The sequence below is a fragment of the Schistocerca nitens genome, chromosome 2 (genome assembly GCF_023898315.1).
Source record: "Schistocerca nitens isolate TAMUIC-IGC-003100 chromosome 2, iqSchNite1.1, whole genome shotgun sequence".
Classification (NCBI taxonomy): domain Eukaryota; kingdom Metazoa; phylum Arthropoda; class Insecta; order Orthoptera; family Acrididae; genus Schistocerca; species Schistocerca nitens.
This window is the reverse complement of record NC_064615.1, coordinates 468,272,533-468,295,496: the sequence shown is the minus strand read 5'-3', so window position 1 is coordinate 468,295,496 and position 22,964 is coordinate 468,272,533. Positions and strand designations below refer to the sequence as shown.

The window sequence follows — 22,964 nt, the reverse complement described above, 5'->3', positions numbered from 1 at the left end:
TACTTAAGAAGAGTGGAATGCTATGTGTGTTATATATGCTTGAGATGAGGGGTGGGGGGACAGTAGACTGGGCAGAAAATAAAAGATATAGAAAACTAAAAGATAATAAAGAAGAGATAGTTCCTGAGACTGGAGGAACTTAAAGAAAATAATGAAGGTAAATTATGGCCAGGCGGGTGGCGAGAACCAAGGACATGTTGTAATGTCAGTCCACACTTGTAGAGTTCTGAGAAACTGGTGTCTGAGGGAAGAGTCAAGATGGCACTTATGGTGAAACAGGCACCAAGGTACCAACTGTCATGCTGTAGAGCATGCTCTACAGCAAGATATTGTATATTACCAGTATACACCATCCTTCTCCCTTACCCTATGACTCCCAACTCTGTGACCACCCCTGTTGAAAGACCTGCCCTATGTACCCTCCTGCCACCATCTGTACCTCTTGTACCAGCTGTTATGTAAACACTTTTTGGCATTCGACATTGGTATGATTACCACCAAGTTATCACTTAAAATTTTTCTGGGTTTGTGACCGTATTGTCAATATGTAAAACTACCAACATTTCGGTTACTATTGCAAGTGAACTTCTGCAGGGTGTTTTTGTCATCAGTTTTACATATCGACAATGAGGTAACAAACCCAGAAAAATTTTATTGAGGGGGAGTATGCTTGCAAAACACACTATCCTGTTGCAGAGCATGCTCTACAACCTGACAGTCATGACCTCAGTGCGAATTTCATCACGTGCACTGTGTAGATTCTTCCCCCAGACAACAGTTTCTAGAAACTCCACTGGTGGGAACTGATGTGACAACATGTCCTTGGTTCTCGCTACCCACCTGGCCTTAATTTATGTTTATTAGTTTCCTTAATTACCTCAACCTCAGCTTCCTTTCTTCATTCCCTTTTAGAGTTCTTTATCTTTTATTTTCTGATCCCGAACTCTGCCTGTTTACCTAAACTCTGCCCCTTCTTGTAACACCAATCCTTTTACTTCACCCCTCTTCCTTCTCCATTCAACCATTTTGCCAGAAATATAAACTGTTGATGCACACTGTATTTTATTGCTTCCATTGCAGCATGACTTTAGCAAATATGTATGTGCATTTATTGTAATTATTTTTTTAAGTGACTTACTTGACTTAGTTCCTGTTGTTCCCTCTGGTACATAGGGCCGTGATGTAATTCTTCCACCTGGTACGATTTCTAGCAAGTCTCTAAACTTCACTTCACTCCAGGTTTTCCTATCCTCTGCAGTTTGTCTCTCGATCGTCGTTTTCCAGGCCTGTTTTGGATGGCCATTTTTTTCTAACTCCTAGAGGGTTCCAATCCAACACCACAATTTCAACAGCTCCATCTGGTATTTTTTTTTTTAAGTGCTAAATAAATAATTATTTTAACTTGAACCACAGTGCCAAAATTTGTGGATGACAATTCATTTTTCTTCTATAACTGTGTGCAACATTCCATATAATGTCAGTATTGTGGATTTCACAAAAAGTTGCTTTAATTTTATTTGTGTTTGTAGCTCTGATTGTTATCGGTTAATTGAAGGGAATTAATATTTATTGTGCCTTTTGTTAGCTTTAATTTTTTTCTTAAGTGTCTCCTTTTGTATGTGGATAGTGACAGATACTAGTCAAAATACGAAGACGTAGAATCAGTGACAATTTAGTACTCAGATTGCACAGCCAAGTTATTAATTAACAATTGGCTTTATTTCTTCTGCAGGTAAAATGTTCCTCGCAAGACAGAATTTGCTGCAAAGAAGACGATGCTTTGTTAGGACCTAGTACAAGTCAGATCAAGCCTTGTTCAGTGGTTCTTAAAAATTTAGTACTTTCATCAGAGAAATTTGTATTCCCACCCTTTCCTCATGTTGCTTGGACTACAAAAGTGAGTGACTTCTGTTTGCCACAAGATTATATGAACACAGTGTGGAAAATAGGCAAGTGAACTGACAACACTGGCATCCATATGTATGTGTGTCACCAAAACAGTGTGTGTGTGTGTGTGTGTGTGTGTGTGTGTGAGGGGGGGGGGGGGGGAAGAGTTACTTACATAAATAGTGACTCATTATTTTATCTGTACATAATGTGTAAGTAATAGAAAAAATATATTGTCACTGTTTTTAATCCAAGCTGTCAGAAAATGTATGTTTGCAAAGCATTTCATAAGAACTTGCCACAAATATTTTGATAAGTGAAATAATTATGCATGCTACATTTTGTAAAAAAAAAAATACAATGAACAAATGATCTGCAAAGTGTGACTGTGTTTATCTGAGAGCAAAAGTATTTATTGTTTTTAATATTTTGGAAGGAAACCAGTGAATTTATGTATAGTGTCAGTTATTTCTGATTTATTGCACCGTGTGAAGAGAATACATGAAGCATCTCAAATTACCAAAATTGTCCGTTTTGCAGTTCTTTAACACGAGTGTAAGTTTGTGATGTGTATGTCACTTAGCTACATGGGTGAGAATATTAAGAATATTATTTACAACCAAAAATGTTGCTGTAAGATTTTGTATTTATTAAGTTGTAAACTTCACTGTGGAGTGTAATGTAAATTTTTTGTACCAAATATTTGTCTTGATGTGTACCTTTTACATCAATAATAATAAGAATACTTCTTATATGTTATTTATTTATTATACATATAGTTGTGGGAATTATTTTTGTATGTACTGCATTTTCTGTAATTACCCACTTTACAATTTTATTGTACTTGACATGGAAAACAAAACACTGATTTCCTTCCCTGTTGATTGGAGATCAAAACATTGAATCACTAGGCTTTTCGGTTTGTAATTCAGTGTTGAGGAATTTGTCAGCACCAGTTGTACTTAATTTTTTTTAAAAAACAACAGTTAAAACTATGTGTGATGTATCTACACACATCTGTATCCAAAAGTGAGAAATTGTTCATCAAGTATCTTCTAAATCAAATGAAACACATGAGGGTAGAAAAAGTTTACTGTAGGTGTGACACTGTGTGTTAACTGATGGTGGACTGGGAACAACAGTTTATAAATAGGAAATTTTTTCATTATTTGCTGGTGTTAATGGCTGTATGTCACTGTGCCATAGTACTTATCTTGGGCTTGATTATTGGCGTAGTTGGAATTTGCACTTGACTTTGTTGTTATCGAAGGAGAAGAAGCAACATGGAAACCCTTTAATTATGATGAAATTCTTTATGAGGTTTATGGGCATTAAGTGCAGCACATTGTGATTAGGGAAGAGGAAAATGTGATGTAAGGAACTGAGAAGTCATTTTTGTTCTTAACTTAGTTTTCCAGCTTTCCCTTGTGCCTTTAGTAAATGTGCCTGAGCGGTGGAATGATTTAGCAGACACTTGATGGAAAATCGTAATTTCTCACGTTTGGAGGCAGCTATGTGTAGATGTATCACACATAATTTTAATTGTGGTTTAAAATAAAAAATAAAAGTGTAGCTGGTGCTTACATTATCTTCCCAACCATTATCTCAGTTGCAAAATCATCATTAAGATGTACCACATGCTGGACAAGAAATTAAGTAATAATTATTACATGATCTTTAAGGAAAAATACATTTATGTATGTTGGAAGGTTAATAAGTATTTTGGTACTGGGCTCTACACTCAGCTATTTTCAATTACAAGTGTAGTATAGTACCACTGCACAGCTTTGTTCTGTGAAACTTGATAGTACTATATCTATGGCCTGGAATATAAAATCTGAAGTTATATAATAACTGATAACAAGTGCCACATCATTTCTCCTGCTAACCACTAACTTTAAGCAAGGGAAGCAAGGATAGACTGCTACTTGCCATATACAGGAGACCTTGAGTCACTGACAGGCACAATGAAAAGAGTGCTATACGTTTAAGTTTTCCTGACACACAAGTCGCCGAAGTGGCGTCAACTTGAAAGACTTGCACCAGGCAAACGGTCTACGCGACAGGAGGCCATAGCCACGTGGCATTTCCAAGGGATTAAGAACAGGCACTTCAGTTACACATTTGTGTATTAGTTTTGTTTACTTTATCAGCATGCAGAGAAGTGGCAAACATTACATTTTCAGTTATAATCTTGCTAGTTAGTTAGTTGCAGTTCTATAGGTCACTTGCACAATATATCATTACGATCTGGAATGAGTCATTCTACTGGTTGTTAACTAGAGTTTAAATATGGCTGTATGCTTACCATATACCAATGAGTTGACATAAAAAAAAGAGTATTTGGTGTAGTAATAGAAATAAGTTCACTACGTAAGGGTAAGATAGATACTGCCTTCAGGAAAATTAAAGAGACCTTTGGAGATAAGAGAACCACTTGTATGAACATCAAGAGCTCAGATGGAAACCCAGTTCTAAGCAAAGAAGGGAAAGCAGAAAGGTGGAAGGAGTATACAGAGGGTCTATACAAGGGTGATGTACTTGAGGACAATATTATGGAAATGGAAGAGGATGTAGATGAAGATGAAATGGGAGATACGATACTGCGTGAAGAGTTTGACAGAGCACTGAAAGACCTGAGTCGAAACAAGGCCCCGGGAGTAGACAACATTCCATTGGAACTACTGATGGCCTTGGGAGAGCCAGTCCTGACAAAACTCTACCATCTGGTGAGCAAGATGTATGAAACAGGCGAAATACCCTCAGACTTCGAGAAGAATATAATAATTCCAATCCCAAAGAAAGCAGGTGTTGACAGATGTGAGAATTACCGAACAATCAGTTTAATAAGCCACAGCTGCAAAATACTAACACGAATTCTTTACAGACGAATGGAAAAACTAGTAGAAGCCGACCTCGGGGAAGATCAGTTTGGATTCCGTAGAAATGTTGGAACACGTGAGGCAATACTGACCTTACGACTTATCTTAGAAGAAATATTAAGGAAAGGCAAACCTACGTTTCTAGCATTTGTAGATTTAGAGAAAGCTTTTGACAATGTTGACTGGAATACTCTCCTTCAAATTCTAAAGGTGGCAGGGGTAAAATACAGGGAGCGAAAGGCTATTTACAATTTGTACAGAAACCAGATGGCAGTTATGAGTCGAGGGACATGAAAGGGAAGCAGTGGTTGGGAAGGGAGTGAGACAAGGTTGTAGCCTCTCCCCGAAGTTATTCAATCTGTATATTGAGCAAGCAGTAAAGGAAACAAAAGAAAAATTCGGAATAGGTATTAAAATCCATGGAGAAGAAATAAAAACCTTGAGGTTCGCCGATGACATTGTAATTCTGTCAGAGACAGCAAAGGACTTGGAAGAGCAGTTGAACGGAATGGATGGTGTCTTGAAGGGAGGATATAAGATGAACATCAACAAAAGCAAAACGAGGATAATGGAATGTAGTCGAATTAAGTCGGGTGATGCTATTTGGGGAGCAAAATAACTGATGATGGTCGAAGTAGAGAGGATATAAAATGTAGACTGGCAATGGCAAGGAAATCGTTTCTGAAGAAGAGAAATTTGTTAACATCGAGTATAGATTTAAGTGTCAGGAAGTCATTTCTGAAAGTATTTGTATGGAGTGTAGCCATGTATGGAAGTGAAACATGGACGGTAAATAGTTTGGACAAGAAGAGAATAGAAGCTTTCGAAATGTGGTGCTACAGAAGTATGCTGAAGATTAGATGGGTAGATCACATAACTAATGAGGAGGTACTGAATAGGATTGGGGAGAAGAGGAGTTTGTGGCACAACTTGACCAGGAGAAGGGATCAGTTGGTAGGACATGTTCTGAGGCATCAAGGGATCACCAATTTAGTATTGGAGGGCAGCGTGGAGGGTAAAAATCGTAGAGGGAGACCAAGAGATGAATACACTAAGCAGATTCAGAAGGATGTAGGTTGCAGTAGGTACTGGTAGATGAAGAAGCTTGCACAGGATAGAGTAGCATGGAGAGCTGCATCAAACCAGTCTCAGGACTGAAGACCACAACAACAACGTAAAAGTTTTTAACTAAATAAGCTGTAGGTTACAGGCATATCTGTGGATAATGAGGAATTGTGTTGAAGAAACTTTTTTTAGCTCATTTTCAAATTTAGCTTTGCCATCAGTCAAACATTTAAAATAATTGGGGAAGTGATCAAAGATTCTTGTTGCAGTACTATTCATCCCTTTCTGAGCTGAAATCAGTTGTAATTGGGAGCTAAAAAGGTCGTATTTAGTGGCCACTAATTTCATGAAAGGAAATATGTGTTGTGATGTAATATTTATAATACCTATCTCCTTAAACTGCTATCTGTGTTGGTGAGCACCACACATTATTTTTATGACACATTTTGAGGCAATGAAAACTTTATTTCTTGTACATTAGCTACTCCAAAACATAATTATACATTGCGTCCCAGAAATGTTGTGAAAAACTTTGAGTGTTTGTGGAACAAATCGAGGGTAGGGACCGGCATCCAGAAATGACATCCAGCTATCTAAGTTATAGGCACCAGCACCTGCCACCAGGCCACCCCTTCAGCAGCAAATGTGACTTTGTATGCTGATGAACCACAGGCAGAATGTCTTGCAATGTTGTTTGTTTTTCAGTGATCGTGACTGTTTGCTACCATCACCAATAACGAATATGGAGCTGGCTGCTGCATAGACAGGCATTGTCCCCAATGAATACGATGCTCTGTTGTGTTTGTGGAGGACAGTTTTGGGCATAGGTTTCCATCTGCAGTGTACCAAAAAATATTGGATATTTTAAAAGGTTCCAGAAGAAAAATAAATTGTATATAGAAACCTGTGGCCGAACCCATTACCCATCGAGGCAGCAGAGCATTGCATTAATAACAGATAAGGCCTTTCTACACAGCAACTAGCTCCATCTTCTCCTCTGGCAGTCATGGCAGTTGTAATCACTGAATAATAAATGACATTGTGAGATGTCCTGCATATGGTCCCTCAGTATAAAAAGTCATTTTTGCTGCCTAAGGGGTGGCCTAGAGGCAGGTGCCGATGCCTGTAACTTCAGTGCTCTGTAGCGTCCCTGGATGATGTGTCTGGACACGGGTTCCTAGGCTCGATTTGTTATTTAAGACACCCTCTACAACCCCTCAAAGTTCATCTTAGCATTTCTGGACACACTGTACATGGCATTCTTGAATGAAACTAAGAAAAGTACATTAACTTCCTAATTTGTTTCCCTCCTAGACAGAAATGACATGAGCTGCAAAAGTGGCAGTACTGAGTTGTTTAAGAAGCTCTAAAAGCGTTATTTGAATTTAAATTTTCATCAGTATGTACACCCAAAAGTTTTAAGGTTCTTCCTTGGTCACTAATCCTGGTTAGTGCATTAAGTTTATCACTGTTGTTACAAACTCTGGTGTACAGATGTGAATATGCAGATTTTATAAATGAGAGAGAGACCATTTGTAAAACAAAAAATGTAGATAACTGAAGCACCCAGAAGCCAAGACAGGTAAGTGCACTTTATCATGTTTTAAGAAAATTAATTGCAAAGTTGAGTGAGTGACACTCTGTTTAGCTGCACTTAATTTTATGTGTTATCCAGGTTTCACTTTCCTACACATGAGCTGTTTATACCAAAGACTGGAATCCACTGAATGTGGTACTGCTCAGTCGAGGTGCAATGGCTCTTTAATAGGGACTACACTTATCTCGTCTGGTTTCTGTATTCTGAACTGCTATAGGATGATTCAAAGTAAGTAAGTTCAGAGTTCTTTTATATTTGCTCAACAATATGAAGCTTTACATCCTGAAGCAGCTACAATTATGTATCAAAAACCATATGTTGTTTTCCATCTCATTCTGCTAACTGGCTTTGCTGTTGACTGTGGTTATTACTCTGGCCTCTTCTTCGCAATACTGATTTATGTAGATTGGTGGTATGAAGCACAATAATTCCGTAAGGCTCGTGCTTGTTATGTGCTGTATCTTGGCCAACAAGGGAATTGTTTTGTAAACACAACCTGTCTGTTTCCCCAGTGACTGTGGCCTCTGCCCAGTCCTTAAAAATACAGTATTCTTTGACTGCAAAGAGTATCAGTCATTGTTCACACAAATATTATTTATCACATAAACTGTGTTTGATACTGCAGTCATTTTCAAAAGCCCATATTACTTCTTAGTTGATGGCTATATCAGAACATAGGGAGTAGTGAGCTCCTCCTCAAGGCTCATACTAGAGGTCTGAACATGGCAGATACAGACAAATATCCAGTATTGTGTTCAATGACTGCTTTGCTTGTAAACTAGTATTGTTGATTCTGCTGGTGTTTGTGTGTTTGACTACATTTTTAATGTAGCATTTCTAGGGATCAACCGTTTTGAAGTTGGTCTTTGGCCTTCTAATGACAGGAAATTCTTTTGAAACTTCAGTAACTGTTGCCAGTTTCTGGGATGAAAATTTTGTGCTGAAATTAACATTTAGTGCTCTCCAGGATAAAAAAATTTATATCACCTTTTTTAAAAAAGAACTTCGACTCAGCGAGTCGTTATGGTTAGCAGTTTCAATTCTTGTAACTATTCATGACCCACATCCGTAATTTTACAACAAAGTGACTTGTTTCATCCACCACAGTTGTCATTTATGGCTTCATTGTCCTCCTCACCTGGTGGTTGGATTTTTAGGAACTTCAGTAATCAAAAAATTATTTATTGGTAGCCTCAGTAAAGCTCAGTTGTACTCATTATCTGTCATATATGATACAGTAAGTTTGTATTTTCCCGCAAAATTGTGATTGAAAATCTCACCGTATAAAATGTTTTCAAGTTCAGGGTCTGTGTCTGCATCTACACTCCTGGAAATTGAAATAAGAACACCGTGAATTCATTGTCCCAGGAAGGGGAAACTTTATTGACACATTCCTGGGGTCAGATACATCACATGATCACACTGACAGAACCACAGGCACATAGACACAGGCAACAGAGCATGCACAATGTCGGCACTAGTACAGTGTATATCCACCTTTCGCAGCAATGCAGGCTGCTATTCTCCCATGGAGACGATCGTAGAGATGCTGGATGTAGTCCTGTGGAACGGCTTGCCATGCCATTTCCACCTGGCGCCTCAGTTGGACCAGTGTTCGTGCTGGACGTGCAGACCGTGTGAGACGACGCTTCATCCAGTCCCAAACATGCTCAATGGGGGACAGATCCGGAGATCTTGCTGGCCAGGGTAGTTGACTTACACCTTCTAGAGCACGTTGGGTGGCACGGGATACATGCAGACGTGCATTGTCCTGTTGGAACAGCAAGTTCCCTTGCCGGTCTAGGAATGGTAGAACGATGGGTTCGATGACGGTTTGGATGTACTGTGCACTATTCAGTGTCCCCTCGACGATCACCAGTGGTGTACGGCCAGTGTAGGAGATCGCTCCCCACACCATGATGCCGGGTGTTGGCCCTGTGTGCTTCGGTCGTATGCAGTCCTGATTGTGGCGCTCACCTGCACGGCGCCAAACACGCATACGACCATCATTGGCACCAAGGCAGAAGCGACTCTCATCGCTGAAGACGACACGTCTCCATTCGTCCCTCCATTCACGCCTGTCGCGACACCACTGGAGGCGGGCTGCACGATGTTGGGGCGTGAGCGGAAGACGGCCTAACGGTGTGCGGGACCGTAGCCCAGCTTCATGGAGACGGTTGCGAATGGTCCTCGCCGATACCCCAGGAGCAACAGTGTCCCTAATTTGCTGGGAAGTGGCGGTGCGGTCCCCTACGGCACTGCGTAGGATCCTACGGTCTTGGCATGCATCCGTGCGTCGCTGCGGTCCGGTCCCAGGTCGACGGGCACGTGCACCTTCCGCCGACCACTGGCGACAACATCGATGTACTGTGGAGACCTCACGCCCCACGTGTTGAGCAATTCGGCGGTACGTCCACCCGGCCTCCCGCATGCCCACTATACGCCCTCGCTCAAAGTCCGTCAACTGCACATACGGTTCACGTCCACGCTGTCGCGGCATGCTACCAGTGTTAAAGACTGCGATGGAGCTCCGTATGCCACGGCAAACTGGCTGACACTGACGGCGGCGGTGCACAAATGCTGCGCAGCTAGCGCCATTCGACGGCCAACACCGCGGTTCCTGGTGTGTCCGCTGTGCCGTGCGTGTGATCATTGCTTGTACAGCCCTCTCGCAGTGTCCGGAGCAAGTATGGTGGGTCTGACACACCGGTGTCAATGTGTTCTTTTTTCCATTTCCAGGAGTGTATATTTAAGACTTCTGAACAACTGCCCATTGAGAATAACAACCATTAGGGAACAGATGGGTTATGTACATACCTAACTTCCTTGACCACCAAGTATTGCAGTTGAAATCAGACCCTTACTTATTTTTGCCATTGTATCTCAGCACCTGCTGGACTCACAGCTTGCCTATCTTTCTCTCTCAACAGAGGACACTCGTACCCATTTAATTTTGTACTGAACTCTGTACACCAGGAAATTTCACTTGCCTCCATTGGTTTCTAGGCATGTCACTCGTTTTACACACATTATTTACAGTTTCCTTTTTTTCTGTATATCTGTTGTGCTTAATTATATTACTCTCTCTCCTGCAGACAAAACTAATTCTGCTTCCTGTGTATTAAATAGAAATTCATACACATTTATGAGAAACAACAGAGGAGTTAATGTTGACCCTTGTAGAATTCTATTAATGATTTCCCAAATCAAAAATATGTCTGCTGTCTACAGTTGTTGAATATGTAGCATATCTTTCTGCATTCTCTTTATTAAGTACAGCATTAGCTATGCTCTTAATTCTAAAATCCACCCTTGTTCTAACAAACTATAATGATTTAAGTAATCAAATGCTGTAGATAGGTTACAGAAAATACTGTCTGGTGCTGTACTGTTATCTAATGCTGGTAAAATTTGATGAGTGAATGTATGAACGGCTTCATCACCTTAAGCTATCCTTCTGACACCCATGTTGTGAATGATCCTTGGAAACAAAACAAACTATTTTAAATCTGTTTTCCTAAGCAAGTTCACTTCACATTGTATCAAATTACCACCTGTGACTGGTAGTCACACCAGCCCTAGGCTGTCTTATATGCCGAGTTTTGGTCTGGTCTAATCTGGCTAGTGGTGTCACAGCAGATGACAGTAACGTTGCAGCAGCTATTCAGTTATCGTAGCAACATCTGGTGGTGCCCCTACATCTCTTCATCTCTCTGCAATGACTGCTGGGGAAGAAGACAGATGATGCACAGTCGAGAACTGCCTCCACTAGAAAAGGGATGGAGTGACGATAGCATCACTATGGAAGATCAAAGCGGGATGAGGCTCAGTGGAAGACACGAGAGTCACTATGGGACCAGAGGGTTTGGTGCGGGTGGAGAGGAGGTTGGCTGCTGATCATGATGATGGAAGCAACATTTATTTTGACCCCACAGGAAAAGTCTGTGAGCAGAAGCCACAGCATGTATCACAGGCCAATGGTGGATGCAGATGTTCCCACGGATCCAGGTTGGTCGATGGCTGAACTGACAGCCCCACACCACGGTGTCCACCCATAAGGCAGAAGCCTTTGTGGCAGGGTGGCATGTGGTGAGTGCAGCTCACCCAGGCAGTGGCCCTTGATAGGGTTGGCCCTGTAAATTGCTAAAAACCTGCTGAAGGCATTAGGCGCAGTGTTAGACATCTTTTGCTTGTGGAGCTGGGTTTTGAAGTTGTGGATAAAGCATTCCACATTATTGTGGGATGTCGGGTAAAAAAACACATAGTGAAGGTGTCGAATCCTGTTATAAGTGCAAAACTATTCAAAGGGGGTAAACGTTGTCCCTTTCTCAGAAACTGAGGCATGTGGAGTGCCTTAAAGCTCAAAGATTTTATACTACACAGCAGTAATAGGGACAGTACTGACCTTGGACATGTGGAACACAAAAGGGAAGTGAGAAAAGGAATCAGTCACTACTATCCACATTGGACTTCCCAGGATCAGCCTTTTGTATCCTTTCTCTGAAGATCAACTCCTGGTTCAATACACATAGGATGAAGAAACTGATGACCTCACAGTTTGATTTCTTTACCTCCAGCAACCAACCAGCCAACCAACCAACAATTATCTACACAGAGCCAAAAAGCTGACTAGCAAAATCGAAGTGAATATGCTCCCACAGCTCCACAGTGTCAGGCCAGGTAGAGTACTGCAGAGAAGGTGCAGATTGATGCACCTGACAGGTAGAACATAGCCAGCCCTGGTCCATAATGTCACAAGTCAATATTTGGCCAGAATAAATGTCGCCATGTTGAAATTTTCATCCGGGACATGTCCCAATGAGCAATGTGCAGGAGGTGCAGCACATGTGGTCAAAGAGAGGGTGTAATCAGGATGCGGAAGTGCTGTCTGTCCGAGGCTCACAACTGAATCTCTTGATTTAGGTGTACTTGATGCCACCATGGTCAAGGAGGCATGTCTGGCCACCTTTTTTTGTAAAGCTCTGAATGTTTTTCAGTTAATTTTTTGGCTAATGGACTATCTGGCCTGAGTGTTGGAGCCTTACTTAGAGAACATGGTTCACCATAAAATGAACCTGACCATGTGCTATTATGAACACATACCTCACATACTTATCAAGTATAAAAGTTATTCGTTGAAAAATGGAAACCGTCACATTGAAATAATAATAGTACAAGTAAAATTAATTTGTTTTATTGTCCCTTTAGCACATAACACACTTTCCTAACTCTGCTTAAACTCATCCAGTCTTGTGTGAACAGTCGAGCTCATTTCACATTCTTACTGAAGGAACCATTGTTACACTGTGTTTTCACATTAATTAAACAGGTAATCACTGATCACAGGAGCCTTTTCACTTATGTTCTACTATCAAGATGTTTCTCCATGAAAGTTACTGATTCACAAACATGACACTGTTTCAGCCATAAATCGTGTAACTAATCCCATGTGCCTTGCGCAAAATAACACTTTTCCTACAAACTTAAGTAACTCTTTCAGTTCTATTATACTTCCTACCAAATTCTTCATACTGTTTATCCATGACATGGCTGCAAGTGACTGCTCCATCTGATGCCGAATGACTCTTGTGCACACACCAAGATGGCAGATGACCACTAGTGGTGGGGCATTTTTGCATTAAAACAGCAAGACAACTTCCTCAGAGAAAAGGCACAGCTTAGGTAAGGCGATCAATATTGATATGTTACAACATCAAAGATAGCAGTACTCCTTCCAGGTTGCACAAAGTAAGCAAGGCAGCATCACATTTGATTCTTTTGGGTGGCAGGAGTGACATCGCAAGGAAATGCTGAAATGGTCAAATGCACATCCGAATCAAGCTGGTAACACCCCAGGTCTTGGTGGTAGGCTGAGTTGGGTCCTGTGAGGAATCGGAACAGTGTGTCCATGTTTGTGTGTCCATCACTCCTCAATAATACAAAAATGAAAATTAGACATTTACAGCAGCCAGGGCTGGCGACAATGGGCAGAATTTCTGTCGATAAAGGAATAATTTAAAGTTCTGAACTGTATAAGTAATAGTGAGGGCCTCCTGCTCTTTTTGAGAATAGCTTTGCTGAGAAGCAGGTAAGGTCTTAGAAGAATATGTGATAGGGCACTCAGTTCCATCAGTGTATTCATTACTTATGGGTCAGAATTGCACTAATACCGTTGGAGGCAGGGTGGGGGGATGTGATGTGGTATGTTTCAGTTGCTATTACGAGTGGTTTTTGTTGTCAAGCACTGTACTTGCTTGAGGGAATCCTTTAAAGCATGGAAAACTTGGTGACAGTAAGGCGATCAACTGAAAAGTATGCCTTGGCATTGTAGCTGGCTCAGAGTATAAGAGGGTTCTATCAGATTTGCAATGAGCTGAGTATAATGTTGATCTTATCCAGAAACACTTGTAAGTCTTTTATATTCATGGACTGCATGGAAGAACACCTGCACAGGTTTCATGTATGTCCTATTGCTGCCAGCCTCTAAAACAAAAGCTTGGGGTTGTGAATGTGATGTTCTGTAATTGTAATAATTGACCCATAAAAAGTTAGAATATGGCAGTTACTGAAGAGATTCCAAAAGGAGTCAATTATAATGATAAAGGTATGAAACGAATGTCCCAGAGGTCAGTTGTACTGAATAATGTGCAGAGTCCTAATTTTACAAAGATTTCATGCAGGATCTGTGGGGGATAAGTTTCCACTTCCAATTGTGTGTTGATAATGACTCTGAAATCACCAAAAACTCTCAAGGTGCCCTTGGGCTTGCATGCTGTTACCGGGGGAGATTCTCATTGAGTATGGGGAATAGGTGTTAAGACCTGTTCATGTGTGTGTCTGTCTGGCTTTGTTTTAAGGGTGTTCTTTAGAGCTAAGGTCATCAGAATAGCTTTGGAAGAGCACAGAGCAGTTGCCACCTTAAAAGTGACATGAGGTTCAAAATCAGTTGTTTGCCATAATGCAGGTGAGAAGATTTGAGCATATCTATCACAGAGTCTTTAATCCAGTGCAGTGCCCTTCAAATTACACAGTGTGCACTGTTTCATAAAATGTAAATCAAAAAGTGTGGAAAGAGTCTATCCCAAAAACATTGTCCACCTTGCAGTCAACTACTACCAGAAAACTCTTCAGGCTTTCCCGGCGATCTAATGACATCTTGGGTTGTCGGGTGTTCTGCCGGATATCAGCGTCGTACTTGCACGATATTTCGGTCACGTAGCTCGTAACCTTCATCAGGTGCGACCTGAGACTGCTCCTCGAGTGGATCTGGTCCAGTATTTATGCCTATGGCCTTCCCCCTCCACCAACGGCTGCAGACGCTTCCTCTGTGGTCCGCGCCCATTCCCTGCGACCTGCTGGAGCGTTGCTGCTCCGTTTTCCGTCCGCTGCGGTTCTAGGTGTTCCCTCTGCGGTCCGCGCCCACCAAACCCGCTCCTGGGGGTTTCATCAGCAGCAACGCTCCAGCAGGTCGCAGGGAATGGGCGCGGACCACAGAGGAAGCGTCTGCAGCCGTTGGTGGAGGGGGAAGGCCATAGGCATAAATACTGGACCAGGTCCACTCGAGGAGCAGTCTCAGGTCACACCTGATGAAGGTTACGAGCTACGTGACCGAAATATCGTGCAAGTATGACGCTGATATCCGGCAGAACACCCGACAACCCAAGATGTTACTACCAGAAAATTTTTCTGAATGAGCGATTGGGATGTAAGAAAGGAAGACTGGAAACTTTGCTAGTGAAGGCTCGTGGCGGCATCCATACCCAAAGATTCTATACTAAAGTAAAAGTAAATTGGTTTTGTGAGGATATGGAAGCATGGAGTCCATTTGTAACATCACAGGGTATTTGCCCATGAATGTATCTAAGTACATTTTATGGGAAGCATATGAGAATTTACACTTTTACAATTACTTGTTTCACAGGTTGGGGTGTGTTTGCAGCAGAGCTGTAAATCATCTTTTGCAAGTGTTCCTTTTTGCACACCCACGGGGCCACATGCTGTGTGTGTCGTGAAAGAAACAATGTTTACAGCTGGGTGAGGTGCAGGTCATGCTGCTGCTGCCGTGATCCATCACCGCCTGTAGTAGTTTACAGAGTCACGTGTACTCCAAAGCAGATGGTGTGACATCATGCATGACCAATGTCGGAGAGGTGACTGCCTCAACATCATCATTTGTGGCAAACAGACATTGGACAGTTTCTAGATCTTGAGCTATTTGCAATATTTATATCAAAGAAAGATCCAATTTCCCTCAATATGTTGTTTCTCAGAGTCAGCTGTAAGGAGCACTATAACATCAGAGTCAGCTTAGCTCTGCCATCTCAAACATTTGCAATTGCAGTTTACACTTAATCCATGTTGGCCGATGGCAAAGCCCACAAGACTGATTCACGTCGTCTCTTTGGAGCCAAAATTCTGTCCTGCCCATAAGACATGTTTTTTTTTTTTCTGGAAACATGTTCTTGTAACAAGTGAAGTATTCTAGAAAATTCATTCTGCCATATTTGTTAACGGCTCCAGTTTCAGTAGTAGCTGATACAGTTCATGATTTCCTGACAAGAACATGACCTAAGTCAAAAATATGACAAGTTGGATATATAACTGCAGTTGTCTATGGTAAGCATCCCAATTTTCCCACTGCTTATTAAAAGGTGAAAAAGCCGTAAACACCTGTGGTATGGGAGACATCTCTGCTACATTCACTATCGCTTTGCACTGCTTGTAATAGGGATGTCGTTAGCTCTTGTTAATCCTATATGGGTTGTGTTAGTTGTTGTAAATTTGCATTGTTGAAAATTCACTCTCTCACCTGATTACTAAAATGTTCACAAAGCCCAATTTGTACACATCTCAGGTCCCACGTTAACAACACTTTTGTAAAAGGTGATCTACATAGGGAACTCATGGGGCTTTCTCCAGTTTATCAACAACTGTATATAGACACAGGATGTTCCTTGAAAAAAGTGCAAGTTATTTTAAATTTGTATTCGTAAGAAAGTCCAGTCTGTGTCGTATCGAAGTTCAACACATTAGCCAAAATGATAGCACATTCACTGTGCACTCTACAAATAGCACCACAGCTGCCTCAAACTGGCACTGGGCTGACTTATATGATGGATTCTGGACTGGTGCTGTAGAAGGGTGCCCCTGATGATCAGTGTTTTCCAAGTTGCCACAGTGGTTGACCACAATGTTGCCACAAGCTGTTCAGTTTCCATAGTGATGTCAGATGGCGCATCTGCATCTCCGTCTTTCCCAGCAGTGACCTCTGGGGGAGAAGACACAATAGATGATCATGGTCTGAAGGAAATGCAATGCTGTGGAAGGTCTAGGTAGGATGGGGCTTGGTGGAAGATACACGAGCTGCCATAGGACCAAAGGGTCCACCAGGATGGCAGAGGAGAAGCTGATTTAGATAGGTAGTAGTAGTAGTAGTAGTAGTAGTAGTAGTAGCAGTAGCTTTATTCATCCGTAGATCTCTTTTTACAATGATATAGGACATGTCACAGTATTTACAAATTTAGATCAATTTAAAATAAGCTAACGTGTATACACACATATTTACAGACTTCTAGTTAGAGACAATCATTAGATTTACTCCTGGTATACAATACTTTTTTTACAAATAACTTGTTAAATAATGTAGTGCCACATTGTTCACTCATAACTCAACATCAGTCACTGCACTCACTATACACTCATTGTTTCATAACACTTTACTCACCACACACACACACACACACACACACACACACACACACACACACACACACACACACACACACACCGGTGATTTCTGGGCCATTTTCTGTACCCCAACTTCCCATTTGCTATCCTGAAAAACTGTGTCAGCATCCCTTCATAATGAGTGAGATGTTGAGCTCAGAATGAGGAAGACGTGTTAGTATTGTGGCATCCGTAGCTTGGGGGTAAGTATTTCTAGAAAGGAAAAAAAAAAGAAGGAAAAAAACATAAAGTGAAGGTGTTATGTGGAATGTTGGATATTTTATAATAATCATCATTATTATTATTATTTATTTGTATAACATTTTTTATCGGACCCCTACTCTTTTAGGCAAGTAATCCTTCAATGTATAAAATGTATTGCATAACAGGTACTTTTTAGCTGCATTTTTAAATAAGTGTGTTTTTGCAATTTATTTAATCTCTTTTGGTAATTTATTGTACAGTTTTAATCCTTGGTCGAAAATGCTGTTTTGAGTTTTATGTTTATTTTTTCTTGGTAAATGTAATAGGACTCTATTTCTTGTTGCATGGTCATGGACAGAGCTGTTTGTGCAGTAATTACCAATGTCATTTTTGATGTGTACAACTGACTGGTAAATGTATTCACATGGAGCAGTTAAAATCCCCAGTGTTCTGAACAGATCTTTACAATGAGCTCGGCTAGTATTTTTGGTTATTATTCTTATGGCTCTTTTCTGGAGTTTGAAAATTGTGTTCATGTTTTGTGCATTTGTTCCCCAAAAAAGAATGCCATAGCTAAGAATTGAGTGTACATATGAATAATATGTAACTAAAAGACACTGCATGTTACACACTGATGATAGGATTCTAAGGTCATAACATGCTGATGACATTCTGTTTGCAAATACCTTTGTGTGTTCACACCATTTCATTCCTAGAAATTTTGCCATCTGTGTGTGTGTGCGCCATCTACATTTAATTTAACATTAGTTTTCTTTGTGTTCAATGTTCTTTATTACTTATTGACCAATCATAAACTTCCTTGACAGTTTCATTTGCTTTATCGGCAAGGCGTTCTCTTGTTTTCTCAGTGACTATAATATTGCTGTCATCGGCGAAGAAGATTTTTTCACCATGAATAACACTACTGGGAAAGCCATTGATGTATATCAGGAACAGTATTGGTCCTAATATGCCACCTTGTGGAACCCCTATATTAATGTATTTTGGTTCTGATAAGTGTTTGCTTTACTAAATGTTAAGATCTATTTGAAGTATGTGTTATCTCTACTCTTTGTACTCTATCTGTTAAGTATGATCGAAACCAGTCATTAGCTACCCCTCTTATTCCTAATGCTTGTAATTTATTTAGTAGAATCTTGTGGTCGACTGTATCAAACATCTTAGAAAGATCCAAAAATATGCCTGTGACACACTCATCTTTATCAAGAGCATCAAGTACAACTTTCGTCAATTCTGACTCTGAATTTTTGCCACTTAGGAAACCAAACTGTGATTCACTTAAAAGATCATATTTGTTCAGGTAATTCATTAATCTGTCTTTCATAATTGCTTCTATTATTTTTGAGATTGGTGACAGCAGGGAAATGGGCTGGTAATTTTCTATGTCTTCTGTGTTACCTTTCTTGAGCAAAGGTACAACTCTTGCCTGTTTTAACTACTATGGAAATGTCACTGATGTGAAGGATTCATTTATTGTATTTGTTAAGGGGCCTTGTATAATCCCTATTCTTTGTTTCAGTACACACACTGGTACTTTATCTAAGCCTACTGACTTTTTATTTTTTAGTTTTTGAATTGTTTTACTGACTTCATTCTCTGTGGTTGGAAGTAACATCATTGTCTTTAGTGCAACATTATTTACAGGTGTAATATTTGTTGGGGGAATTTTTGCTGTAACTTCTCTCCAATACTTGAAAAAAAAAAAAAAAATGCTCGTTTACATAGTTTGCTAAGTGCTGAGGATCATTTATTACTTTATTCCCCTCCCTTAGCAGTATTTTACTCTGCATTTGTTTGCCTCTCCCCGTTTCCCTTTGTATAACATCCCATCACTTGATGGGCCTCACATGTCTGACAGGTTAAGACAACAAAACTCGTAACTCAAAAATTGTCAATTTTTATTTACATTCTAAGAAATGTGTCCCACATAAGATGAAAAACCCCATATCTGAATGAAGATATGCTTACCTCTTCTATAGCAAAGTATCAGATCTCATATCTTGTAATATTAAATTATTAAGGTATGAAACCTTGTATCTGAGAAGAATGCTTCTCCTTGGAAATTTACTGCACTCTTTCCACTGTTGTGGCAATGTAATAATAATACAGAGTTTGTTGCTGATATTTAAAACATTCTTGGTGTAATTTAACAGTGACTAATATGCAATAAGTTATTAATTTTTAGGTGATTAGTTAATGTATGCAAATGATTAAATTGACTGTCCAGAAGTGATAAGCCCACAAGTAATGAACTACACTATTTTCGGTAAGAAAACAATCAAATGTAAGCCTGTTATAAAACAAAATTCAGCTACAAACATAAGGCTATCTTTGATTTGAATTGTGTGAATCTATCTTTATCTTAATGTATATTATTGTACCAAAGCTTAATTTTCAATTTGCTGGTACTTCTCTGTGTATGTAAAGAGTAATATCGTGCTATAGGCCTACAATAATTAAGCAGAGTGGCCCAGACATATGTTGTATATAAATTTTATATCCAATCAGCAAATTTTCTGGAAGATTTTCTTGATATTGCGGAAAACACAAATGGAAGTAATTGATTACGGATCAAACATAACTAGAATATTGGGGATGGTCATAAAATTACGTGAAATTTCGTACTTATAAGTGCCACATGTACTGCTAACGTCATTATCACCCTCAAATGAACTTTTTTTATCAGCTATCTTAAATTTAAGTAATTCAGAAGGTGGTGATTTTATAGATTCGGCTACAAGTCTTGAACGTATTACAACAGAGGTATGGGGACATCCATTATGATGACTGATGTGCCGGGCGTAGAACATCTGTGACTTGACCAGAGACTTTAGTTTAAATTTCTTCTTAACCCCCATGGTGAACAGTCATGTGTCTTTTACCTGTATATGTACTCACCCAACAAAGTGTAAGTCTACCATGCCATCTCGTAACACATTTACATCACACTCGCACTTTACCCAACTTCCACATTGGGGATCCCAACAATACACAATGAGTGTGTGTGAGGTAATCCTCATACAGATATAGTTTTTACATTACGACATTGCGATCTGCGCTTACCTGCCATGTGCCGAAATTTGCACACAATTTCGATGGTTCCCATTCTGGACAATTCAGTGCTTCTTAATCGAATTTTCCATCTTCTACAGCCATATATTGAGCAAGTGAGGCGCTCCAGTACTGTGTTTTGACTTTTGACAGTAGTGCTTAACAATTGAAAGCAACAAACGATATGCTGCAGACCTCATTGCTGTTCTGGCCCTGCAGAAGTACTATGCAACTGCTAAAATGCAGTTTTCTGACTGCTTGGATACATGTTCAGTCACCATGGACACCACATCCTCTGCATAACATATGAATTTGTCTGACCTGCCTTTGCTGCTGCCAGCTGCCTAAGATTTCAAGCATTCATGCCACACCACAGATGGATCTGGAACATACTCATGTTCACCTGGAGCAACCTCAAGCCTGGTCTTCAATTGTTTATTACTCATTTGTAATGACTGACATCACAAATGAACAATCCTGAGCCCGACAAACTTCACCCAGGCAGTTGTGACTCTGACATCACTGTACCTAGCTGGAGCAATGGCCTTCGAGCAAATGTACCTGCACAAACAAGCATGCTGTGCACTCGCCAGAGCAGAACATCACCATCCATGCATCAAGCCTGTGCAGCTGCTTCACACAGCCAATTATGTTGCATCTGGGCAGAAACACTTTTACTGGGACCAGGCAACGTACATCACTGCTGCTGCCCAGCACAGTGACCTTCACCCAACCAAAACAAACAAATGTGTGCCACGCAACCATGCCTCACTTGCACACCCGTTCGCATGGCAGCAATTTGCCAACACTGCAAGAAACTGTTGCCTATCTTGTGATTACTCAATAGTACCTGCAACTATCCAAGAAGACTATTCCAGTCATATGAACACATTGCATGGCAGCAGATCTCTGATTGTGCACGTGAACATGATTTTCTCATTGACTTGGACTCTGACACATGCTCTGCGGGGTCTCCACGTATGCTCATCCCGCTTCCAAGTGTTCCAAGAGCCGTGTTTTCGACTGTGCCATCTCCCTTGTCACTTCCAATGAACCAAATTTAAGCAGACATCAGCCTTGACATCAACTTGGTACCACTTAACACCTCATTGACAACAGATGAATCTGTGGCATTGCAACTGCTTAAAGCCACCAGTTCATTGATTGCAGTGCATGCCTCTATGATCCGGATCCTGGAACTGTCATCATCCCACCACCTCACATGTACATTCTCTGTTAACATCATACAGCTGGGCCTAGTGTAACACAAGTCAATATGCAATAACTTTCTTTGCAGAACAGTCCGTAGCATTGGGGCCATTGGATGTGGCCGGCCGGAGTGGCCGAGAGGTTCTAGGCGCTACAGTCTGGAGCCGCGCAACCGCTACGGTCGCAGGTTCGAATCCTGCCTCGGGCATGGATGTGTGTGTTGTTCTTAGGTTAGTTAGGTTTAAGTATTTCTAAGTTCTAGGGGACTGATGACCTCAGCAGTTAAGTCCCATAGTGCTCAGAGCAATTTGAACCATTGGGTGTGAAGGAGACAGCCAGTAGTGTCTCAGGAATGACTCATTCGCATCTGTCACTATGCTAGCCGTGGAAAGCGGTATCTGTGTCACTTTGAGTGATTGAATATTCAAACCCTTAAGAATCTAAATAAACTATGTTGTTGTTGTTGTTGTTGTTGTTGTTGTTGTTGTGGTCTTCAGTCCTGACACTGGTTTGATGCAGCTGTCCATGCTACACTATCCTGTGCAAGCTTCTTCATCTCCCAGTACTTACTGCAACCCACATCCTTCTGAATCTGCTTAGTGTATTCATCTCTTTGTCTCCCTGTACGAATTTTACCCTCCACGCTGCCCTCCAATGCTAAATTTGTGATCCCTTGATGCCTCAGAACATGTACTACTAACCGGATCCTTCTTTTTGTCAAGTTGTGCCACATACTCCTCTTCTCCCCAATTCTATTCAATACTTTATCATTAGTTGTGTGATCTACCCATCTAATCTTCAGCATTCTTCTGTAGCACCACATTTCGAAAGCTTCTATTCTCTTCTTGTCCAAACTGTTTATTGTCCATGTTTCACTTCTATACATGGCTACACTCCATACAAATACTTTCAGTAACGACTTCCTGACACCTAAATCTGTACTCAATGTTAACAAATTTCTCTTCTTCAGAAACGCTTTCCTTGCCATTGCCAGTCTACATTTTATATCTTCTCTACTTCGACCATCAGATATTTTGCTCTCCAAATAGCAAAACTCCTTTACTACTTTAAGTGTCTCATTTCCTAATCTAATTCCCTCAGCATCACCCGACTTAATTCGACTACATTCCATTATCCTTGTTTTGGTTTTGTTGATGTTCATCTTATATCCTCCTTTCAAGATACTGTCCATTCCGTTCAACTGCTCTTCCAAGTCCTTTGCTGTCTCTGATAGAATTACAATGTCATCGGCAAACCTCAAAGTTTTTATTTCTTCTCCATGGATTTTAATACCTACTCCGAATTTTTCTTTTGTTTCCTTT

General features: G+C 40.6%; 1 protein-coding gene across 29 annotated transcripts in view; it reads left to right on the top strand.

The window, feature by feature from the left end:
• LOC126236381 (uncharacterized) overlaps nucleotides 1–2,639 on the top strand; it is a 345,701-nt gene extending 343,062 nt beyond the window's left edge. For all 29 annotated transcript variants that reach the window (XM_049945667.1, XM_049945658.1, XM_049945648.1 and 26 more), the window contains one exon: nucleotides 1,733–2,639. In XM_049945667.1, the coding sequence (XP_049801624.1) occupies nucleotides 1,733–1,957 (225 nt within the window). In that variant the 3' untranslated portion in view covers nucleotides 1,958–2,639. The remainder of the gene's footprint in view (nucleotides 1–1,732) is intronic.
• Nucleotides 2,640–22,964: the final 20,325 nt, after the last annotated feature.